The sequence below is a fragment of the Sorex fumeus genome, unplaced genomic scaffold (assembly GCF_029834395.1).
Source record: "Sorex fumeus unplaced genomic scaffold, SorFum_2.1 ptg000075l, whole genome shotgun sequence".
NCBI lineage: Eukaryota > Metazoa > Chordata > Mammalia > Eulipotyphla > Soricidae > Sorex > Sorex fumeus.
This window is the reverse complement of record NW_026606132.1, coordinates 11,962,382-11,979,910: the sequence shown is the minus strand read 5'-3', so window position 1 is coordinate 11,979,910 and position 17,529 is coordinate 11,962,382. Positions and strand designations below refer to the sequence as shown.

The window sequence follows — 17,529 nt, the reverse complement described above, 5'->3', positions numbered from 1 at the left end:
GGTACATAAAAGTGGAGTTGAACATTATCATAACAACAAATAGATGTAGAGCCACTACTTCCGGAGATTAACTCAAGGACAAAATCTCATCTGAGGGTTCAGCACTTCAGATTAAAAGGGAAGGATTCCATCCAGGGTGTATTGCTTTATACTTTCCTCAGCTAGTAATTCATTTAAGCAATCATAGTAAATTTACTTCTTATAATATTTCTAGTCATTTTGTATGGACACAGTAAGAGATATATTAAGCTTAAAGGTTGGCTCTTCCTGGGGACATCTTGCTATATATTCCAGACAACAGTCCTCAGGCCAGGTTAGTCTTTCCTAACCCCAGCATGTCTTTATTCAATTACTTCCTTTTGGATCATGACAGAGTTTGTTCCATGACTATGCTCTTAACTTATTATACTTATGGTGCTTAGCATGTCTCCTTTAAATGCCAGGGTAGCTTACAGCTTGCCATGAATCCACCCCGTTCCTTCCTTAGGACCCTGCTTTTGGAGTGCTAGGAACTAGAGGCAACTGAGTCTTAAGTCAAGTAAATATGGATGCCTAGGAGTAAATATTATTTTGGAGTCAACTCCCATGTTACAAAAGTATAGCATCGACTATCTTCCTGTGTCTATACAGAAAAGACATTGCTAAAAAAACCATGCAAATGACATAAAGGAAAGAGAAAAGCAATATAGGATTATTACTGCTTGATGGAATTGGGTGTGCCTCAAGGGCACTGTTGTAGCAATGGCTCAATAAACCTTAAGCTCCCTGCAGGAAGGAGCTAGGAAAACTCAATGTTACCCAAGAATAAGTTTTTATGCATTTTTTTCACGACCTATAAAATGAAGGCCAGAGAGGAAGCCCTCTTTGGTTTATCTATTGAATATTCTATCGAATATTCATTCTACCTGCCAAAACCTTGTCTCTGTGGGTTTTTTTTCTTTAAAAAAATAGTGACTTTAGGAACCAGAAAGATTTGAATGTTGACATTAGAAACAGCTTCACCCACAAATCTATTCTACATTCTGCTGTACGTGCATCTTTGCTGACCCAACCAAATGTTAGTGTGAATATTTTTTTTATTCATTTTTTAAAAAAAATTTTATTAGTGAAACACCATGAGGCACAGTTGTAGACTTACAAATTTTTGTGCTTGGGTTTCAGTTATACAATGATCAAGTACCCATCCCTCCACCAGTGCTCATTTCCCACCACCACGGGTCCCAGTATCCCTCCCACCCCGCCCATCTCCCCCATCCCGCCTTGCCTCTGTGGCAGGGCATTCCCTTTTGTTCTCTCTCTCCTTTTGGGTGTTTTGGTTTGCAAAAGAGGCATTGAGTGGCAATCATGTTTGGTCTATAGTCTACTTTCAGCATGCTTCTCCCATCCTGGGAGGATTCTCCCGACACCCTTTATTTGGTGCTCCCTACTCTATCTGAGCTACTTTTTCCCCTAGCATGTGTGGCTGTCCTCCAAGCCATGGAGCAAAATTCCTGGTACTAATCTGGTCCACTCTTGGGAGTGTGAATAATTTTTAACCTAATAAATGTGTTTGTTTTCGATAGGGCTATAGAGCAGAGATGGATAATCCAGCGATGTTTGGTCTTATGCCACCTCTCCTGAGAAACAAAAAGGATATTCTCTTTGGAAACATGGCAGAAATATATGAATTCCACAACAAGTATGTAATTGCCAAGATGAATATTCTTTTTTGTGAATTTATTTAAGGAATTTCTCACTGATTTATTAGATTCACATTAAATCATGTCTTATTTATTTCTCTGATTCTTTCACAGCATTTTCATGAGTAGTCTGGAAAATTGCATGAATGCTCCAGAAAGAGTGGGACCTTGTTTCCTGGAAAGGGTTAGTTAAATTATTATTTGAAAATACATCACATGGGCCACTGAAATAGAAACTGGTTTTATAAGGGCAGATAAATGATGAGACCAAGATGGACATTTTTTTATTTCTTTATGTTCTGGGAAGAGACATATCCAACAGGTAGTCAATGCTGTACAAAGTTTTTATTACAGAAAGTGATACAATAAGTTATCCTGAGCATGCAGTAACCATTGTGTGCTGTGATACTCAATGCTACAATTTCCCAGTTAGTAAATAATCACCCCTAATGTGATCCCAGGAGTCCAGGGCCCTCCTGCCTATGATGTTAGAGTTGGGATAATATTCATACATCTGTTTTTCGCTTAGTTAATTTTAGTCTAAAAGATGCCCCGGTATTTCCCTGTACTACACATAGAATCAACTCAAATTTGCAAAGGGGAGAGAGCTGCCTGTGCTTTTTAATTCTCTGAGGTCATTTAGGGAAACTCATTTCTCTATGCCCAAAGACTGTACTTAGTACAACTGCCTACCCACATTGTGTAGTCCCACTCTCTCCCATTAGAGATTTTTTTTTCTCTTAGAATGTTCTCTGCTTCTCTAATACCTCCCTAAAGATCAGTTCAGACTTTATTTGAGAGTAAATTGGATTGGTCATTGAAAACTTCTTAATAGATATCCTAGAAAGTGTTTATGGAGCAAAACAATAGTAAGTGTAAGAAAGAACTGTGGATCATTACCTTTTTCAACACGACTGTAAACACATTTAAACTCTGGTCAAATTCTTCCCTGGTTCTCTTAGCAGCAGCAGGGTGTCTTTTTGTTTGGACTTCTATAGTACTTAATGTCTGTGTTACTCATTGGGGATTTTACATTCACTAAGTAAATGTACTATGTAATATGCAATCTCTCCAATTAGATGAAAAAGTCTCTGCGGCATGGTCCATAGCCTATATATTTTTTGTGTTGCTAATGAGGTTAGCACAGTTCTTGGCAACTAGAAGTAGTAGTATCGTAAATGTTTATGTTTATTCATTTATCACTATCATTGAACACCTACTATATGCCAAGCACTGTGATAAGCAATGCAGATACCAAGTTCAAGACTTCAAATCTGTGTGAGTTGTGCTATATTGGAGATTTATAAAAGGTTCAAAAAGTCATCTTACATCTATTGAAGGTATAAATAAGGGCTTAGACAAGAGCTATCTCATTATATGACTGTTAAAGAGTAGGAGGTAACTCATTACATGAGAGTCAGATGATTCCAGAGGTAATGAATATCATGGATAGATGGCTTGTGTGGTTATGATGCAATGATGATGTCTCATGTGATGGAGTAAGGATCCTGGAAGTTAGCCACAAATTCGTTCATTAGGGAACCAAGATACTAATAACCAGAAAGAACATACTTCTTGATACCCATTTTCCCACAGATATGAAAATATTAGTCTGATTTATGGTTCAGCCAGGGAAGGCGTTTCTCTAACTCTCAGCACTGTATGAGCAAGTTGTGAAATTATTTGGGTAGTGATATCCCTTCGCTTGTTCTGTTGGGAATACTGTTCTTGTAAAAGGAGATCCCAACCAACTTCCATATAGCAGGCCATTTAGGTCACATTCCTTATAATACTTACCACATTCATTTTCTCTAGAGTTTTCTATTTAAAAAGTACATATTCAGAATTAATAATACATTTGAATTTTATATTTATCACAGAAAGATGATTTTAAGATATATGCAGTGTATTGTCAGAATAAACCCAGATCAGAGGCAGTTTGGAAAAAGTTTTCAGAATGCGCCTTTTTTCAGGTATAGTAATTCAGGTATTGGTATCCTTTTTCTAAAAGATACTAGACTATTTCTTATTTATAAAATCACTTTCTACTCTAAGTTATATAGATAGATAATATATTCATATATAGATGGGTATATATATAGGTATCACAATCACGATCACGATCATTCTGTTGTTCGTCGATTGTCTTGAGCAGTCACCAGTAACGTTTCCTTCTACCTAGCCCTGAGATTTTAAAAGAATCATTTCGATGCCCTATCAGGATTAGGAAGATGAGACCCATCATTGTTACTGGTATTTGGCATATTGAATACGACACGGGAAGTTTGCCAGACTCTGCTGTGCGGGCAGGATACTTTTTGTAGCCTGCCAGGTTCTCCAAAGGAAAGATAATAAGATGTTGTGCGGCCACATTTGCGGCCGCCCACTTCCGGGAGCTGGGTTTTATAGTCTCTGCGTCTTGACCGTTGATGGGACCAACCTGGCGCTGGCGGCAGCTAGTGGGTGTGATGCCTACCTACTGGAAGATGGGGGGTCTGGTTGGAGAAGGCCCAGTCCCAATCCTAGTAGGCTTGGAGACCTCAGCCCCGGGACCCGCATGCCTGGGTTCCTCTGCCAGTTCTTTCATGCACGAGGCCCGTTTGGATGTGTGGAGAGTGGTTCCAGCATGGCCATGGCTGACTCCGGAGGTCCTCAGCTGCTGGGGCTCTGCTCGGGGCTGGGGGTGGGGGGAAAGAAACTCAACCCTCCCCCCTCCAAGGGGCCCCGGTGAGGACAGCCAGGTGTGTGGGCAGGAGACTGCCATATAGGTATATGTTATATAAATGAATAGATGGATTTAAGAAAGATTTGACCAAACACATACACAAACTATTTTTTGTACTCTATCTCTCCAGGTAATATGTTTGTGTTGGTACTATGAGAAATGGGGATTTTGCTCACTTTTACTCTCCCTTCCCTGTCACTACCATCATCATAACCACCACCAACATGATTGAGACACACATCATTTTTCCCCCATATTGTTCAATAAAGTTATATACAACTTTGATTACCTTCATATATAGTATTGAAGTATTAAGAGTCTATATAAGGGTTGGAACGATAGCACAGCGGGTAGGGCATTTGTCTTGCATGTGGCTGGCCTGGCTGACCAAGGTTCAATTCCTCTGCCTCTCTCGGAGAGCCTGGCAAGCTACCAAGAGTATCTCACCCTCATGGCAAATCCTGGCAAGCTACCCGTGGCATAATCAAGATGCCAAACACAGTAACAACAGGTCAATGGAGACATTACTAAGCCTGCTCGAGCAAATCGATGAACAATGGGAGGACAGTGCTACAGTGCTAAGGCTCTTTAATATCTATATGTTATCTATATTTTGATTCTATCATATCTATTAACAAATTAATCATATGATACAATGTAGTATAATATGACTGAGTTTTCTTCATTCTGATTTTCTTGATTTTGTATTTCTGGCTCATTTCATTTCTTAAATACCTATTCTATTCTACTCCAAACTCTCCAAATTATAAGTTATATAAATTTGTTAGCAGTATATTGAACCATTATATTTCACTGAATTTTATCTTCATGATTAAAGAAATCTCAATAAATATATCAACCTATAAATTGAAAATTATTTGAGTGTGATCATATATTAGATTTTATCCATATTGAAAGGAGAGACCTGGCTCTTTAACCCCCTCCCATTCTTTTTTCTAATTTTTTTAATATTTTGATTTTTTATTAGTGATCAGTGTGAGGTACAGTTACAGACTTGCAAACTTTCGTGCTTGCATTTCAGTCATACAATGATTGAGTGCCCACCCCTCTACCAGTGCCCATTTTCTACCACCAATGATCCCAGCATCGCCCCCACCACCCCAAACCCATCCCCTCCACCCCACCCCACCTCTGTGGCAGGGCATTCCTTTTTGCTCTCTCTCCTTTTCACTCACTCCCTTTCTATGCTACACTTCATATATGTACATTGAATCCTAATCAACCCCATTTTGTCCTAGTTACAGACCCGACAACTTTCCCAGTATCTAGTCATGACCCTTATATTTACAGTGGTGGTAAGCCAACAATCAGATAAAATATTGCACCAATTGATGAGGTCTATGTTTTTCTTGTGGTTTGAAAAAATCCTTTCTCAAGATCAGTGGAATTTGTATTCAGGCCATCTGTTTTTCCTTCAGTTCTTTTATTATGTAGCTGAGTACTTAAAATTGTCTTGGATAGTTCTTTAACAGGAGATATTCTTGGTCATATTCACCTATGGTCATTCACTGCATTTTTACCTTAAAAACATGTGATATCAGTGTGAACTTACATGTAAATATCTTCAGTGTTCAAAATTTTAAAATATTCTACCTCTCATAACTTTGCAATAATGTTTACTTACAGCTTTTCAACTATCTCTTTAATTATTAAACAATATGTAACAGTAATTTTTTCTGGTAAATTCTCCTTTAGTGAGATTTAAGAATTATGCATTCCTTGGGTCTAATCAAAGAATACTTTATATTTTTACAGGTATATACCAATTTAAATTTATTGTTAATTATATTTTAATGACAGGAATGCCAAAGGAAATTAAAACACAGACTTGGTTTGGATTCCTATCTGCTCAAACCAGTGCAGAGAATCACTAAGTACCAGTTACTGTTGAAGGTAATTACAGGAGACCTTTCCTTCTTTCTTCCTCTTCCCTCCCTCCCTCCCTCCTTCCCTCCCTCCCTCCCTCCCTCCCTTCCTTCCTTCCTTCCTTCCTTTACTTCCCCTTTCTCTGGGTCAGATGTGGCAAAGCTATTGAAAAGAAAGTTATTGACTGAAGTATGAGATATGGGTAGGCTTAGTAATTGGGAAAGATGGAATTAGCCAGGGAATCAATGCCATTTGCCCCTTCCCTATGGTGTTTTACATGCCAAAGGAAGAGAAGTATATAAATTCAAGAATCTCTGAAATTGTTTTTTTTTTTGGAACATTTAAATTATTTGTTTACATGTAGAGCTTACACTGGAGCGTTAGCAGGGCTGGAGCGATAGCATAGCGGTAGGGTATTTGCCTTGCATGCAACCAGCCCAGACGAGTTGGGTTCGACTCCTCTGCCCCTCTCTGAGATCCTGGCAAGCTACCAAGAGTTTCTCACCCGCACGGCAAAACCTGGCAAGCTCCCGTGACATATTCGATATGCCAAACACAGTCACAACAAGTCTCAAAATGGAGATGTTACTGGGCCCGCTGGAGCAAACCGATGAACAACGGGAGGACAGTGTTTGTTTGTTTGGACAGAGCTTACACTGGTCTCTGTGTGTAAGAACTTAAACTACTAAGCAGAACTAAAAACTCTTGGAGATTTCTTTTGGGTCACATCCAGTGATGCTCAGGAGTTACTCCTGGCTCTGTACTCAGGAATCACTTCTGATGGTGGTTGGGGCACCATATGGGATTCTGGGAATTGAACCCAACTCAACCGTGTGTAAGGCAAGGGCCCTACCCACTGTACTTTCTCTCCAGACGAATCTTAGATTTTTGAGGCTGTTTTCCATGTGAGACTTCTCAATAAATGAAGATCGCGTACACTCCATGTGATGTGAAAAACGAAGTAAAATGTATTTATTATCAATGAAACATAACTTATTTAAAATATTTTTCATAAAAATATTTTTCATAATATTCTATGGTATGTGCATGATGAACAAAACAAAATGTCCTATGCAGAGGATCCAAAGATGTACAATTGCTTTAATACTTAATCTCTAGGGTGTCCTAATAGCTATTGTCTTTCGGCTCCAAAAGCATTGAATGCCCTTTGCCTTATGCTGTTTAATCACTACTTCATTTCTTTCTCCAATTTGACATTGTTATTAAATATAGCAATAATGTGGAATGTGAAAGAAATTACTCAAAGACTTGACATTATCTTTGATTTTTTTCTTGAAAGTGTGTTAACCAAAAAGTTATTCATCCTCTCCGGCTATTAATATCTGTCAAATATTAAATTTAATTCCTTATTTTTAATTCCAGGAGCTATTAAAATATAGCAAAGACTGTGTTGGAGTCGATCAGTTAAAGGAGGCACTTGATGCAATGCTGGATTTGCTGAAATCAGTTAATGACTCTATGCATCAGGTTGCAATAAATGGCTATAAGGTAAGTCAATTTTAAAGATTATTGCTTTTTAAAGGATAACTTTATTAACATTCCTTTCTTCCTCGCCTGGAACCACCTGTGAAGTTAGATAAATGGACAACCAAATGTCAGCAGTATTGCTAATAATGCCTATGCGAAGAATTGACTTTTAAAGACTAGCCGTCAAATGGTTTGTGACATTATTCTTGCCCCCAACAGCCTTCCTTCAAGTTCAGATCTTGATAGAAGAACTACCTGGGTCTTGTAAGAAGACGTATTATCCCGGAATTGCTGCTTGCCCAAGTCTAGGATAGATAGAGCGGAAAAAAGATCAACTCTTTAGAGTTGGCTCCCCCTAGTGGAGAAACTTGGGACTGGTAGATTTTTTTTCACCAATCAGGACTGAGAAAGAGATGGAGCCAGTTAAGCTAAATGCGATCCATTCACGTGGCGTCACAGTCAGGGGAAATGAGATTTCTCCTATCTCCTACGCCTAACAGTAATTTTATCCATACGTGACACGTGACTGTTTCCGTGTAAAAAGATATGAACAATTTTTGTAATGTGTATTGAGTTATCATTGATCTCCAAGATTGTGTAGCTTCAGGGATTTAGCTTCTTGACTCTATTTGAGGGGCTGGAGCGATAGCACAGCAGGGAGGGTGTTTACCTTGAATGTGGCTAACCCGGGTTCTATTCCTCTGCCCCTCTCGGAGAGCCCCGCAAGCTACTGAGAGTATCCCACCCGGCAGAGCCTGGCAAGCTCCCTGTGGCGTATTTGGTATGCCAGTAACAAGTCTCACAATGGAGATGTTACTGGTTCCCGCTGGAGCAAATCCATGAACAATGGGAGGACAGTCCAGTCCAGTCCAGCACAGTACAGACAGTGCTGTCTAGTACCTCTATATTTAAGAGAATTTATTTCCACTTCTTTTTCATGGTATTTCTAGTACCATCCTGCTACAATGAGCCCCTTTCCTTATTACTCCAAGCCCTCTCCTTTTGTTCTAGTGACGACTATAGTTTCACAAAAGCTTAGGATTTTGTTTTTCTTACTGCTTGCCAGTTTGTTTTATTTAGTGATTCACATTCTGCATCAAAGTGAAACCTCTCCAGTACTTGTCTCTCTCATTTGTTCACTTACCATCATCACCTCAGGTTCTTGATGAATGGCATTTTACAAAGCTCTAAGTGACTCTTCTGGTAAACCGTGAGACATTTTCAGCAAAGCATTTTCACGGTGAAAATTTCATCTGAATGTAGTGGTGCCTTCTTCAAATGAGTGTTCATTTTCCATTCTAGGGAAACATAAATGATCTGGGCAAGATGATCACACAAAATGCATTCAGCGTGTGGACAGGACACAGGAAGGGGGCCACCAAAATGAAGGAATTTGCCAGATTCAAGCCAATGCAGCGACAAATTTTCTTGTATGAAAAAGCCATTGTGTTTTGCAAAAGGCGTGGTGAAACTGGAGAAGGAGCTGCTAAATATCCTTCCTACAGTTTTAAGCACAGTTTGAATGTAAGACCATTTAAATTGTATAGTACTATAATATTGTTTTATCTCTCTGTATCTATCATTTCAGCTTAAAAGACTGGAGTTTATACTTTGGCTTCACATCCCTTTCTTTTATGCAGAACTCTTGCATAGATGCTGGATAAAAAAAGATTTCTCTGCAGTGAGAATAAGGAAGGGGAGAACTTTTTGTCCTTTCCTCTTTTTTTGTATTTTTAAAAATTTTAAATTTTTTTTTTAATTTTTAAAATTTTTTTTGTATTTTTTAAAATTATATATTGAATCACCGTGGGAAAAGTTACAAAGCTTTCAAGTTTAAGTCTCGGTCATGCAATGATCAAACATATTTCCCTTCACCAGCACTTATTTTTCACCACCAAGAACCCCAATATACACCCCCTCCCGCCGCTCCCAATGCCTGTGAGGCAGATGAATTCTAATTAACACTCTATCTACTTTGATTAGATTCATTGTTTCCACAAGAGATGCACCATTATTGTTTAGAGTTTACACCCCCAAATCAGACCTGCTGAAAAGGCATTGTGAAATAATTTGTTTTCTACAGCTGGTTGCAAGTACCAAATGATGTCGCGTGGCCGCTATTGCGGCCGCGTGATTTTGGATTTCTAATATTTTACTTATTAAGCCCGGACGTATTTCTGCCGAGAGCCAGATAATTATGAGATTGGTTTCTGTGGCTCTGGAGCCATGGCCATGCCGGGGGGCAACTCGTGACCTCGGTAGGGCGTGAAGGATGAGCCGGGAACGGCCCCCTTCCCATGCTTTCCTCTCTTTTCTTACTCCTGTCCCTGACGGTCTCCAAAGGGATGCTCCGGTGTCCTGCAGGCGCAGATTGAAATTGTGAACAGTGACTCAGGCACTCCCTAGGAAGCACTACTTTACAATTGGTACTAGGTGAGGTACTTCATCTTGGCAGCAAGGAGTTTTTGTCACACAAGAAAGACGAAGGGGAAGGAATTTCTTCCTTTTCTTTGATGCACTATAAAAAGGGATAGAGAAAAGGTGGAACTTGAGATATAGGGTTAAGGCAATTGCCTTGTAGTTCGCTGACTCGGTTCTATCCCTGGCACTGTCAGGAATGACCCTAGAGCACAGAGCCAGGAGATAGCCCTGGGCACCACTGAGAGTAATCCCCAGATAAACAAAGACAACAAAAAAGGGGCTAACATTTTGTGTTTAGCATCTCCACCCAGTCTTTTAGTCTTCCTTTTCCTTCACTGACTTGTTCCTTTCCTGGGTTTCCAAGTTCTGACCTTAGTTGAATCCTTTCCACACTTCCCATGTCTTTGAAATTATTTTCTTCTCTTCGAGAACCAAAATGACCATTCTGTTCTCACATTTAGTATTACAATAAGAGCAGTTTTTTTGGGGGGGGGGGAGTTACTAGCAAGCCAGTGATACTCCTAAAAGATTTTTGACTTTTGACAAGAGGAAATTCCAGTTTATACAAGTCTGTATTTGGGAAATTTTGTTTTCTCAACCCTACTAATTTTATATTTTAAGTTTTAAAGGTTACAAATGGAGCCATTTTGTAATAGAAAATTGAGAAAGTGGAATCCCAACCACTATCACATTCTCCCCCCAGGAATATGTGCTTTCCTAGTTGTCATTGCTGGTATATTGGCTAACTGATGAAACATTTTTTTTTGCTTTTTGGGTCACACCCAGTGATGCTCAGGGGTTACTCCTGGCTCTGTACTTAGGAATTACTCCTGATGGTGCACGGGGGACCCTTTGGGATGCTAGGAATCGAACTCTGGTCGGCTGCATGCAAGGCTAATGCCCTACCCGCTGTGCTATCACTCCAGCCCCTAACTGAGGAAACTTTTACCAGTGGTATACCACCCAGAGGACAGGAAGTGTGGCTTGAGACCTGAATATCAGGAAGCTGAATACTTGACCTGAGATCAGGAAACTGATAATATCAAATAAATAATAATAAATATCATTTATTATTATTTATTATAATAAAATAAATATAAATAAATAAACTAATAAAACCAAATAAGCAAGGATTGCTTTCGATTCTTCCTGCCAGGTCAGCAGCTACTAGATGTTTCTAACTTGCCCACCGTTATGACTTTTAACTGCTGTTAACATTTCTTGCTTCACTTTTTCTTTTGGTTTGTTTTTGGTTTGTGGGGCACACCTGGTAGAGCTCAGAGCTTACTCCTGGTTTGGTACTTGGAAATCATTCCTGGTGTTACTCTGGAGACCATAAGCAGTGATGGGTATTTAATCCTGGTCTGTCAGCTGAATGCAAGGCAAGTGCCTTTACAGCTGTACTATGTCTCAGTCTTCCTGCTTCACTTCTGAACCCATCACAGTGCTAAAACATCTATCTGACTCTTATTGTTATCACAATAAGTGCAGTCATTCCTTTAATATTTGGGACCGCCCTCCAAGCACTTCATCTACAAGGAGCTTCATGTCTCTAATAAACATTGAAAGGGACTGGGGAGATAGTTTAGTGGGTAACACGCTCTCCTTGCACATGACTGATGCGTTTTTGATCCTCTGGGTCCCATATGGTCCCCTGACCCCACCAGGAGTAATCCATGAGCACAGAACCTGAAGTAATCTGTAAGTTCTTCTGGGCATGGCCCAATCCCACCCATTTTTTTCATGCATCTCTAAGTATTACCTTTATTTATTTATTTAATGTATCACCTTGAGATACAGTTATAGACTTACAAACTTTAGTGATTATGTGTCAGTCATACAATGATCGAGTACCCATCCCTTCACCAGTGCCCATTCCCCACCACCAATGTTCCCAGTAGCTCTCCCGCCATCCCTACCCCATTCCACCACCTCTGTGGAAGGCATATTTCCTTTTACTCTCTTTCCCTCTCTCCTTTGGGGTGTTATGGTTTGCAATACAGGTATTAAGTTTCCGTCATGTTTGGTGTACTTTCAGCACGCATCTCCCATCCTGAGTGAGCCCTCCAAGCATCCTTTACTTTCTCATCCAAATTTTTTAAAATTAACATTGAAACACATGAATTTGTCATTCACATCAGCTAGGGATCTGGTTTCCAGCTATCTGTTACCTGGTGGTTGAGAAGCTACTTTATCTTCCTCAGTGTGTTTAACCCAAATCTATTTGTTTCACTTTTTTAAAAAAAAATTTGAGGTATCACCTAGTAAAGACTATGGTATTATTTCTGATTTACATTGCATTTTAATTTTTTAATTTTTGTATATGAGCCATCTCCACTGATAGTTCTTAGGATGCTTGTGGTGCCAGGGAATGAACTTGGGGCCTTGAACATGCTAAGAATGTCCCCTACCACTTGAGTTATCATCCTTGCTGTCTCCTTTTATTTTGAATGTGTCACAGTAATGTACGCACCAACAGAGTATTTCTAGAGTCCTTCAGAATAAGGAGGGACTTGTATGAGTTACTGAAACTGTGAGAATTCAACGGTTACCATGGAAACAGAGGTAGGATAGATGCAAGAAACATTTCCATGGGAGGTAGACAGATGGGATTGTTGACTTACTAGACTCAGCAAATAAATAATATCTGACATTTCAAGGGGAGTTGGAAATCACTCTGATTTCCTTTTGTTTTTCAATAATGCCTAGTAGTTTCCTTAATCAAAGAGAATAAGTCATTTTCGCAAGGATGGGGAGAGGAATTATTAGCAAAAAGGCGATATTACTGAAAAAAAAGGAAGTTGAGCTGTACTCATCCCATCTTCCTTACCTATCATGAAAATCTATGGCTAAATAATTGTTAGAACTACGAGTCAGTGTCTGATGTGACAACTGGCTTACTAGCTTCAAAGTTTTCCCCTTGACAGATCCTCTCTGCAGCCGAAGATCTTCCTTCTCTTTCAAAGACTATTTCCTTGACTTCACCCTATCAAGATGCATTCACTGGTCTGTGTACACTCTCTAATGATGTGCGCTCTATTTTGAAGCAGCAATTTCTCTGGAAAGGAAAGGCCTTGGTCACAGTCCGATGGACATACTGAAATTCTTCAGATTCCTAGTTCATGAATTTATAATCATCCATTCTTTAATGTAACAAACATATGTTAAGTGCTTACTGTGTACTAAGAACTGTTTGAAGTGCTTACAAAAATCACTATTAGTTAAAGTGCATTACAACTTTAAATGAATTTGGAACTATTAGAAGACAGTTCCAAATTTTGCAGACATGAAACCTGAGTTCTAGAACATCATTTATTCAAGAGCCCATTGCTAGTAAGTAGGATAAAGCAAGTTCAATACCAAGCAGATGGCCCCAGGATCCATTCTCTTTATCACTGCTGTATGCAGGAAAAGTCTTAATCTTGTTCATTCTTTGTCTTAATTTGGCTTTTGGGCCATACCCAGGTTATACTCCTGGGTCTTTGCTCAGGAATTACTACTAACAGGAAGAATGTTCTACCTGCTGTACTATCATTCTATCCCCTGTTCTTTGATTTTTACATTATTTTTATCCTCATTCTCCAATAGTAAATCTCCTTTCTGCGCTTATAGCCACTGTTCTTGTTTACTTGATCTATGTCCTTTAGTGTCCTTTTGCTAAATGTATACTATTGTAATGTTCTGTGCATGGTTTTGATATATATGGATTGCACTTTTTGTGATTATTTTGCAATTATTTTAGCAAAACTAAACAATTTTCAAGATAAAACCATTTACAGGGCCAGAACAATAGTACAGTGGGTAAAAAAACTTGCCTTGCACACTGTCAACCCAGATTCAATTCCCTGGCACCCCATATAGTCCCGTAAGCCTTGCCCAGAGTTATTCCTGAATACAGAGATGGAAGTAAGCACTGCTAACTGCAGATTGTAGCCAAAAATCAAAAAATAGATTCACTTACTATTTTTACCTAAAACCTAATACATCCATCATTATAATACATTTATAACAAATATTACCAAATACATTTCAAGCTAGCTACACTTTTTTATTAGTGAGATATCATGAGGTACAGTTGCAGACTTACAAATTTTTGTGCTTGGGTTTCAATTATACAATGATCAAATACCCATCCCTCTACCCAGTGTTCCAGGCAAACACCCCATCTGCTGTACTATCATTCCAGCCCCTCATTAGCACTACTGTTAATACCACCTTTAATGAGGGTGATTTGAGCTGAGACAAGTACCAGGAGGTTCACTCCATGGCTTGGAGGCCAGCCACACATGCCAGGGGAAAAGGCAGCTCAGATAGAGAAGGGAGCACCAAATAAAGGGTGTTGGGAGGATCCTCCCAGAATGGGAGATACATGCTGAATGTAGACTATAGACCGAACATGATTGCCACTCAATGCCTCTCTTGCAAACCACAACACCCAAAAGGAGAGAGAGAACAAAAGGGAATGCCCTGCCACAGAGGCAGGGTGGGATGGGGGGGATGGGGGGTGTGGGAGGGATACTGGGATCATTGGTGGTGGAGAATGGACACTGGTGGAGGGATGGGTACTTTATCATTCGATCATTGTCTAACTGAAACCCAAGCAAAAAATTTGTAAGTCTACAACTGTGTACCTCATGATGTTTCACTAATAAAAATTAAAAAAAAGAATTTCCCATAAAAATATAATGAGGGTTATTTGGCGGACTCACAAATGGGATAAAGAGTGACATAGTCCTTTAGGAAACTGGAATAGGAATTGAAAGAAAAGAGGATGGAGGAGAGTGTAAGACAATGAAATTACTTAAAATGCAGGCGTTCGTATGATCATATTTATCATTTCCTATTAATGAATATAAAGTATTCTGCTCAAGTGAGAAATTCTGTTTCATTCAAAATATGATTATTGAGGTAGATATGCGATTATATTCAAAACAGAATGCACATGAAAAATATCTCAACTTGTATATTGCAGTTGGAAGAAGTTGGAATTACTGAATATGTAAAAGGCGATACCCGCAAATTTGAAATCTGGTGTGGTGGGAAGGAAGAAGTTTACATTGTTCAGGTTGGTTATTTAAATATTATTGTAGGAACCATTGCCTGCATTGCAATGTTAAAACTCCAATGTTAAAATTTCATCTAGGGAAACTGACAGATCACTATCTACATTTGTAAACAAAATTATTTTTGGTTACATGACAGAAGTTCTATTTCACACAGATACCATTAAAATTTTTCCTTGCTTTTCAGGAGCAAATGTATTCTTTACCTTCAGTTGTCTATAATGATTTCTAGTGCTCTATAAGTTTCCAAAACTTGTACCAGGAAACTTAATGACCATAGCTGAAAGCCAAGAGCTTGGCAGGCTTTTCTCTGTTATGATCAAGCTGCAATTGTTAGGACCTTTATATCAATTCTGATTTCTTTTGTGCTTCACATTCAGAGAATGCTTAGTTACAAGATATGGGAGTATGATAGTTCAGATATGATTGCTGTTCTGAAGGAATATGATTAAAACTCTGGACAGATGTGCAGTAATTTTCAAACCTTTTCAGAGAAGGGGGGAGAAATGACAGCATTTCGGGAGAATGCTTTCATGTCAAAAAAGTGTTTCATTTCTTGTGCCAGGTGAATGTGCTCTTATCTATTGAAAGAACTCAGTATTTTTTCTCTTTAATTCTGTACTAGATCATTATCAGTCATAAAAATGATTTTTCTTGTTTGATTTGGATGTAAGACCAGGGAAGAAAACTTTCAGGCAACCATAAGTTCTGTAATAAACTGTCTTTTCAGACATAGCACTATTTGCTTAATTTTACCAACATTTCACCTAAAACCATTTACACAATTTGGGGGCGGTAGGTGGACAACAACTAGTGCTGCTCAGAGCTTATTCTTAGCCCTCTCCTCATGGGTCACTCCAGGCAGGCTCCAGGGACCATATGGAGTGCTGGTCATAGAACCCAGGTTGGCTACGTACAAGGCAAGTGCCCTACTCTCTGCACTATTGCTCTGACACCAGACAATTAAATATTAAAAGAACCCCCCTTTAAAGAAAAATAAACAATGATATGTATATTTCACAAACTGGCCCCCTGGTGCCGTGTAATCCCATCAATGGCCAAGACTAAGAGACTATAAAAACCAGCTCCCGGACATAAAAACCAGCGGCCGCGCGACATCCTATTATGACATCTTATTATCTCATTCCTACTTTGGACAAACTGGCAGGCTACCGAATGTAACCTGCCCACACGGCAGAGTCTGGCAAACTCCCCGTGACGTACCCAATATGCCAAATACCAGTAACAATGATGGGTCTCATTCTCCTAAAGAGCCTTGAATATAATCTCAGGGCTAGGATGGAGACGTTACTGGGGCCTGCTCGAGGCAATCAACGATTAACAGGATGATTTGTGATTGTGATGTATATTTCACATTTTTCTGCTGAGCATTCTTATTTAAATGCAATTTCAAAATGGTTTTGACTACTGCTTCCTTTGATCTGATGAAAATTTGCTCCAGAGATGTTTGATGAATTGCAATGATAGAGCGTAGACAGAGTAGATGAGGATGTGGACTAGGTTTGTTATACATAATTGCATTTGTTTTATAATATACCTTTTTTCTTATTATAATGCATCTTTTAAAAGAAAGATGACCTCTTCTCCGTAACACTTCCCCTCCTTTTTTATTTTAATATTTAGGCTCCGAATCTAGATGTGAAGCTGGCGTGGTTAAAAGAATTGAGAAGTATTTTGTTGAAGCAACAGGAAGTTTTGACAGGTACAATCAAGCTTGCGATACTTTGGAACAAGAAGTACGGTGACTGCTCATTGACTCACATTTGATCATAACTTATACAGGGAATGAGGCTGACATTTACTTTCTCCTTTTTTATAATCAGATGGTTTTTTAAAGCTAATTAGCAGGAGATCAAGATTCAGGGGGTTGTTTAAACCTTTGAGGAGAATGAACTTTACAGTAGAAAATAATCTCCAGTACATGAGATGCAGCAGGGAAATAATCTAGCAAACTGTTAATTCTAAATTCTTCCCATGAGGCTTTGCTTCGGACCTCCAATAATCTCTGCTTCTTGAGTGTGGTTTGAGTTATTAACCTGAATTTCTTGAAGAAAACATGACATGGCTCAGTCACCTCCATATTTCAAGTTCAGACTGGCCTTTCTTGTGGTGGTTTCAAGTCTGTGGATGGTGTGAGTACATATGAAAGTCATTGATTGGTCTTAGAGGAGGAAAAGAAATGTGACATCTGAATGATTTGTGTAAGGTCTGCATTTGTTTCACAGTTAAAAAACAAATGTCTCCT

At 39.1% G+C, this 17,529-nt stretch overlaps 1 protein-coding gene across 2 annotated transcripts in view; it reads left to right on the top strand.

The window, feature by feature from the left end:
- Window positions 1-17,529, top strand: part of MCF2 (MCF.2 cell line derived transforming sequence) — an 82,709-nt gene that overhangs the window by 41,360 nt on the left and 23,820 nt on the right. For both annotated transcript variants that reach the window (XM_056130183.1, XM_056130182.1), the window contains exons 14-21: window positions 1,563-1,678; window positions 1,794-1,863; window positions 3,560-3,652; window positions 6,226-6,318; window positions 7,675-7,800; window positions 9,082-9,303; window positions 15,173-15,265; window positions 16,908-16,986. In XM_056130183.1, coding sequence (XP_055986158.1) covers window positions 1,563-1,678; window positions 1,794-1,863; window positions 3,560-3,652; window positions 6,226-6,318; window positions 7,675-7,800; window positions 9,082-9,303; window positions 15,173-15,265; window positions 16,908-16,986 — 892 coding nt within the window. The remainder of the gene's footprint in view (window positions 1-1,562; window positions 1,679-1,793; window positions 1,864-3,559; window positions 3,653-6,225; window positions 6,319-7,674; window positions 7,801-9,081; window positions 9,304-15,172; window positions 15,266-16,907; window positions 16,987-17,529) is intronic.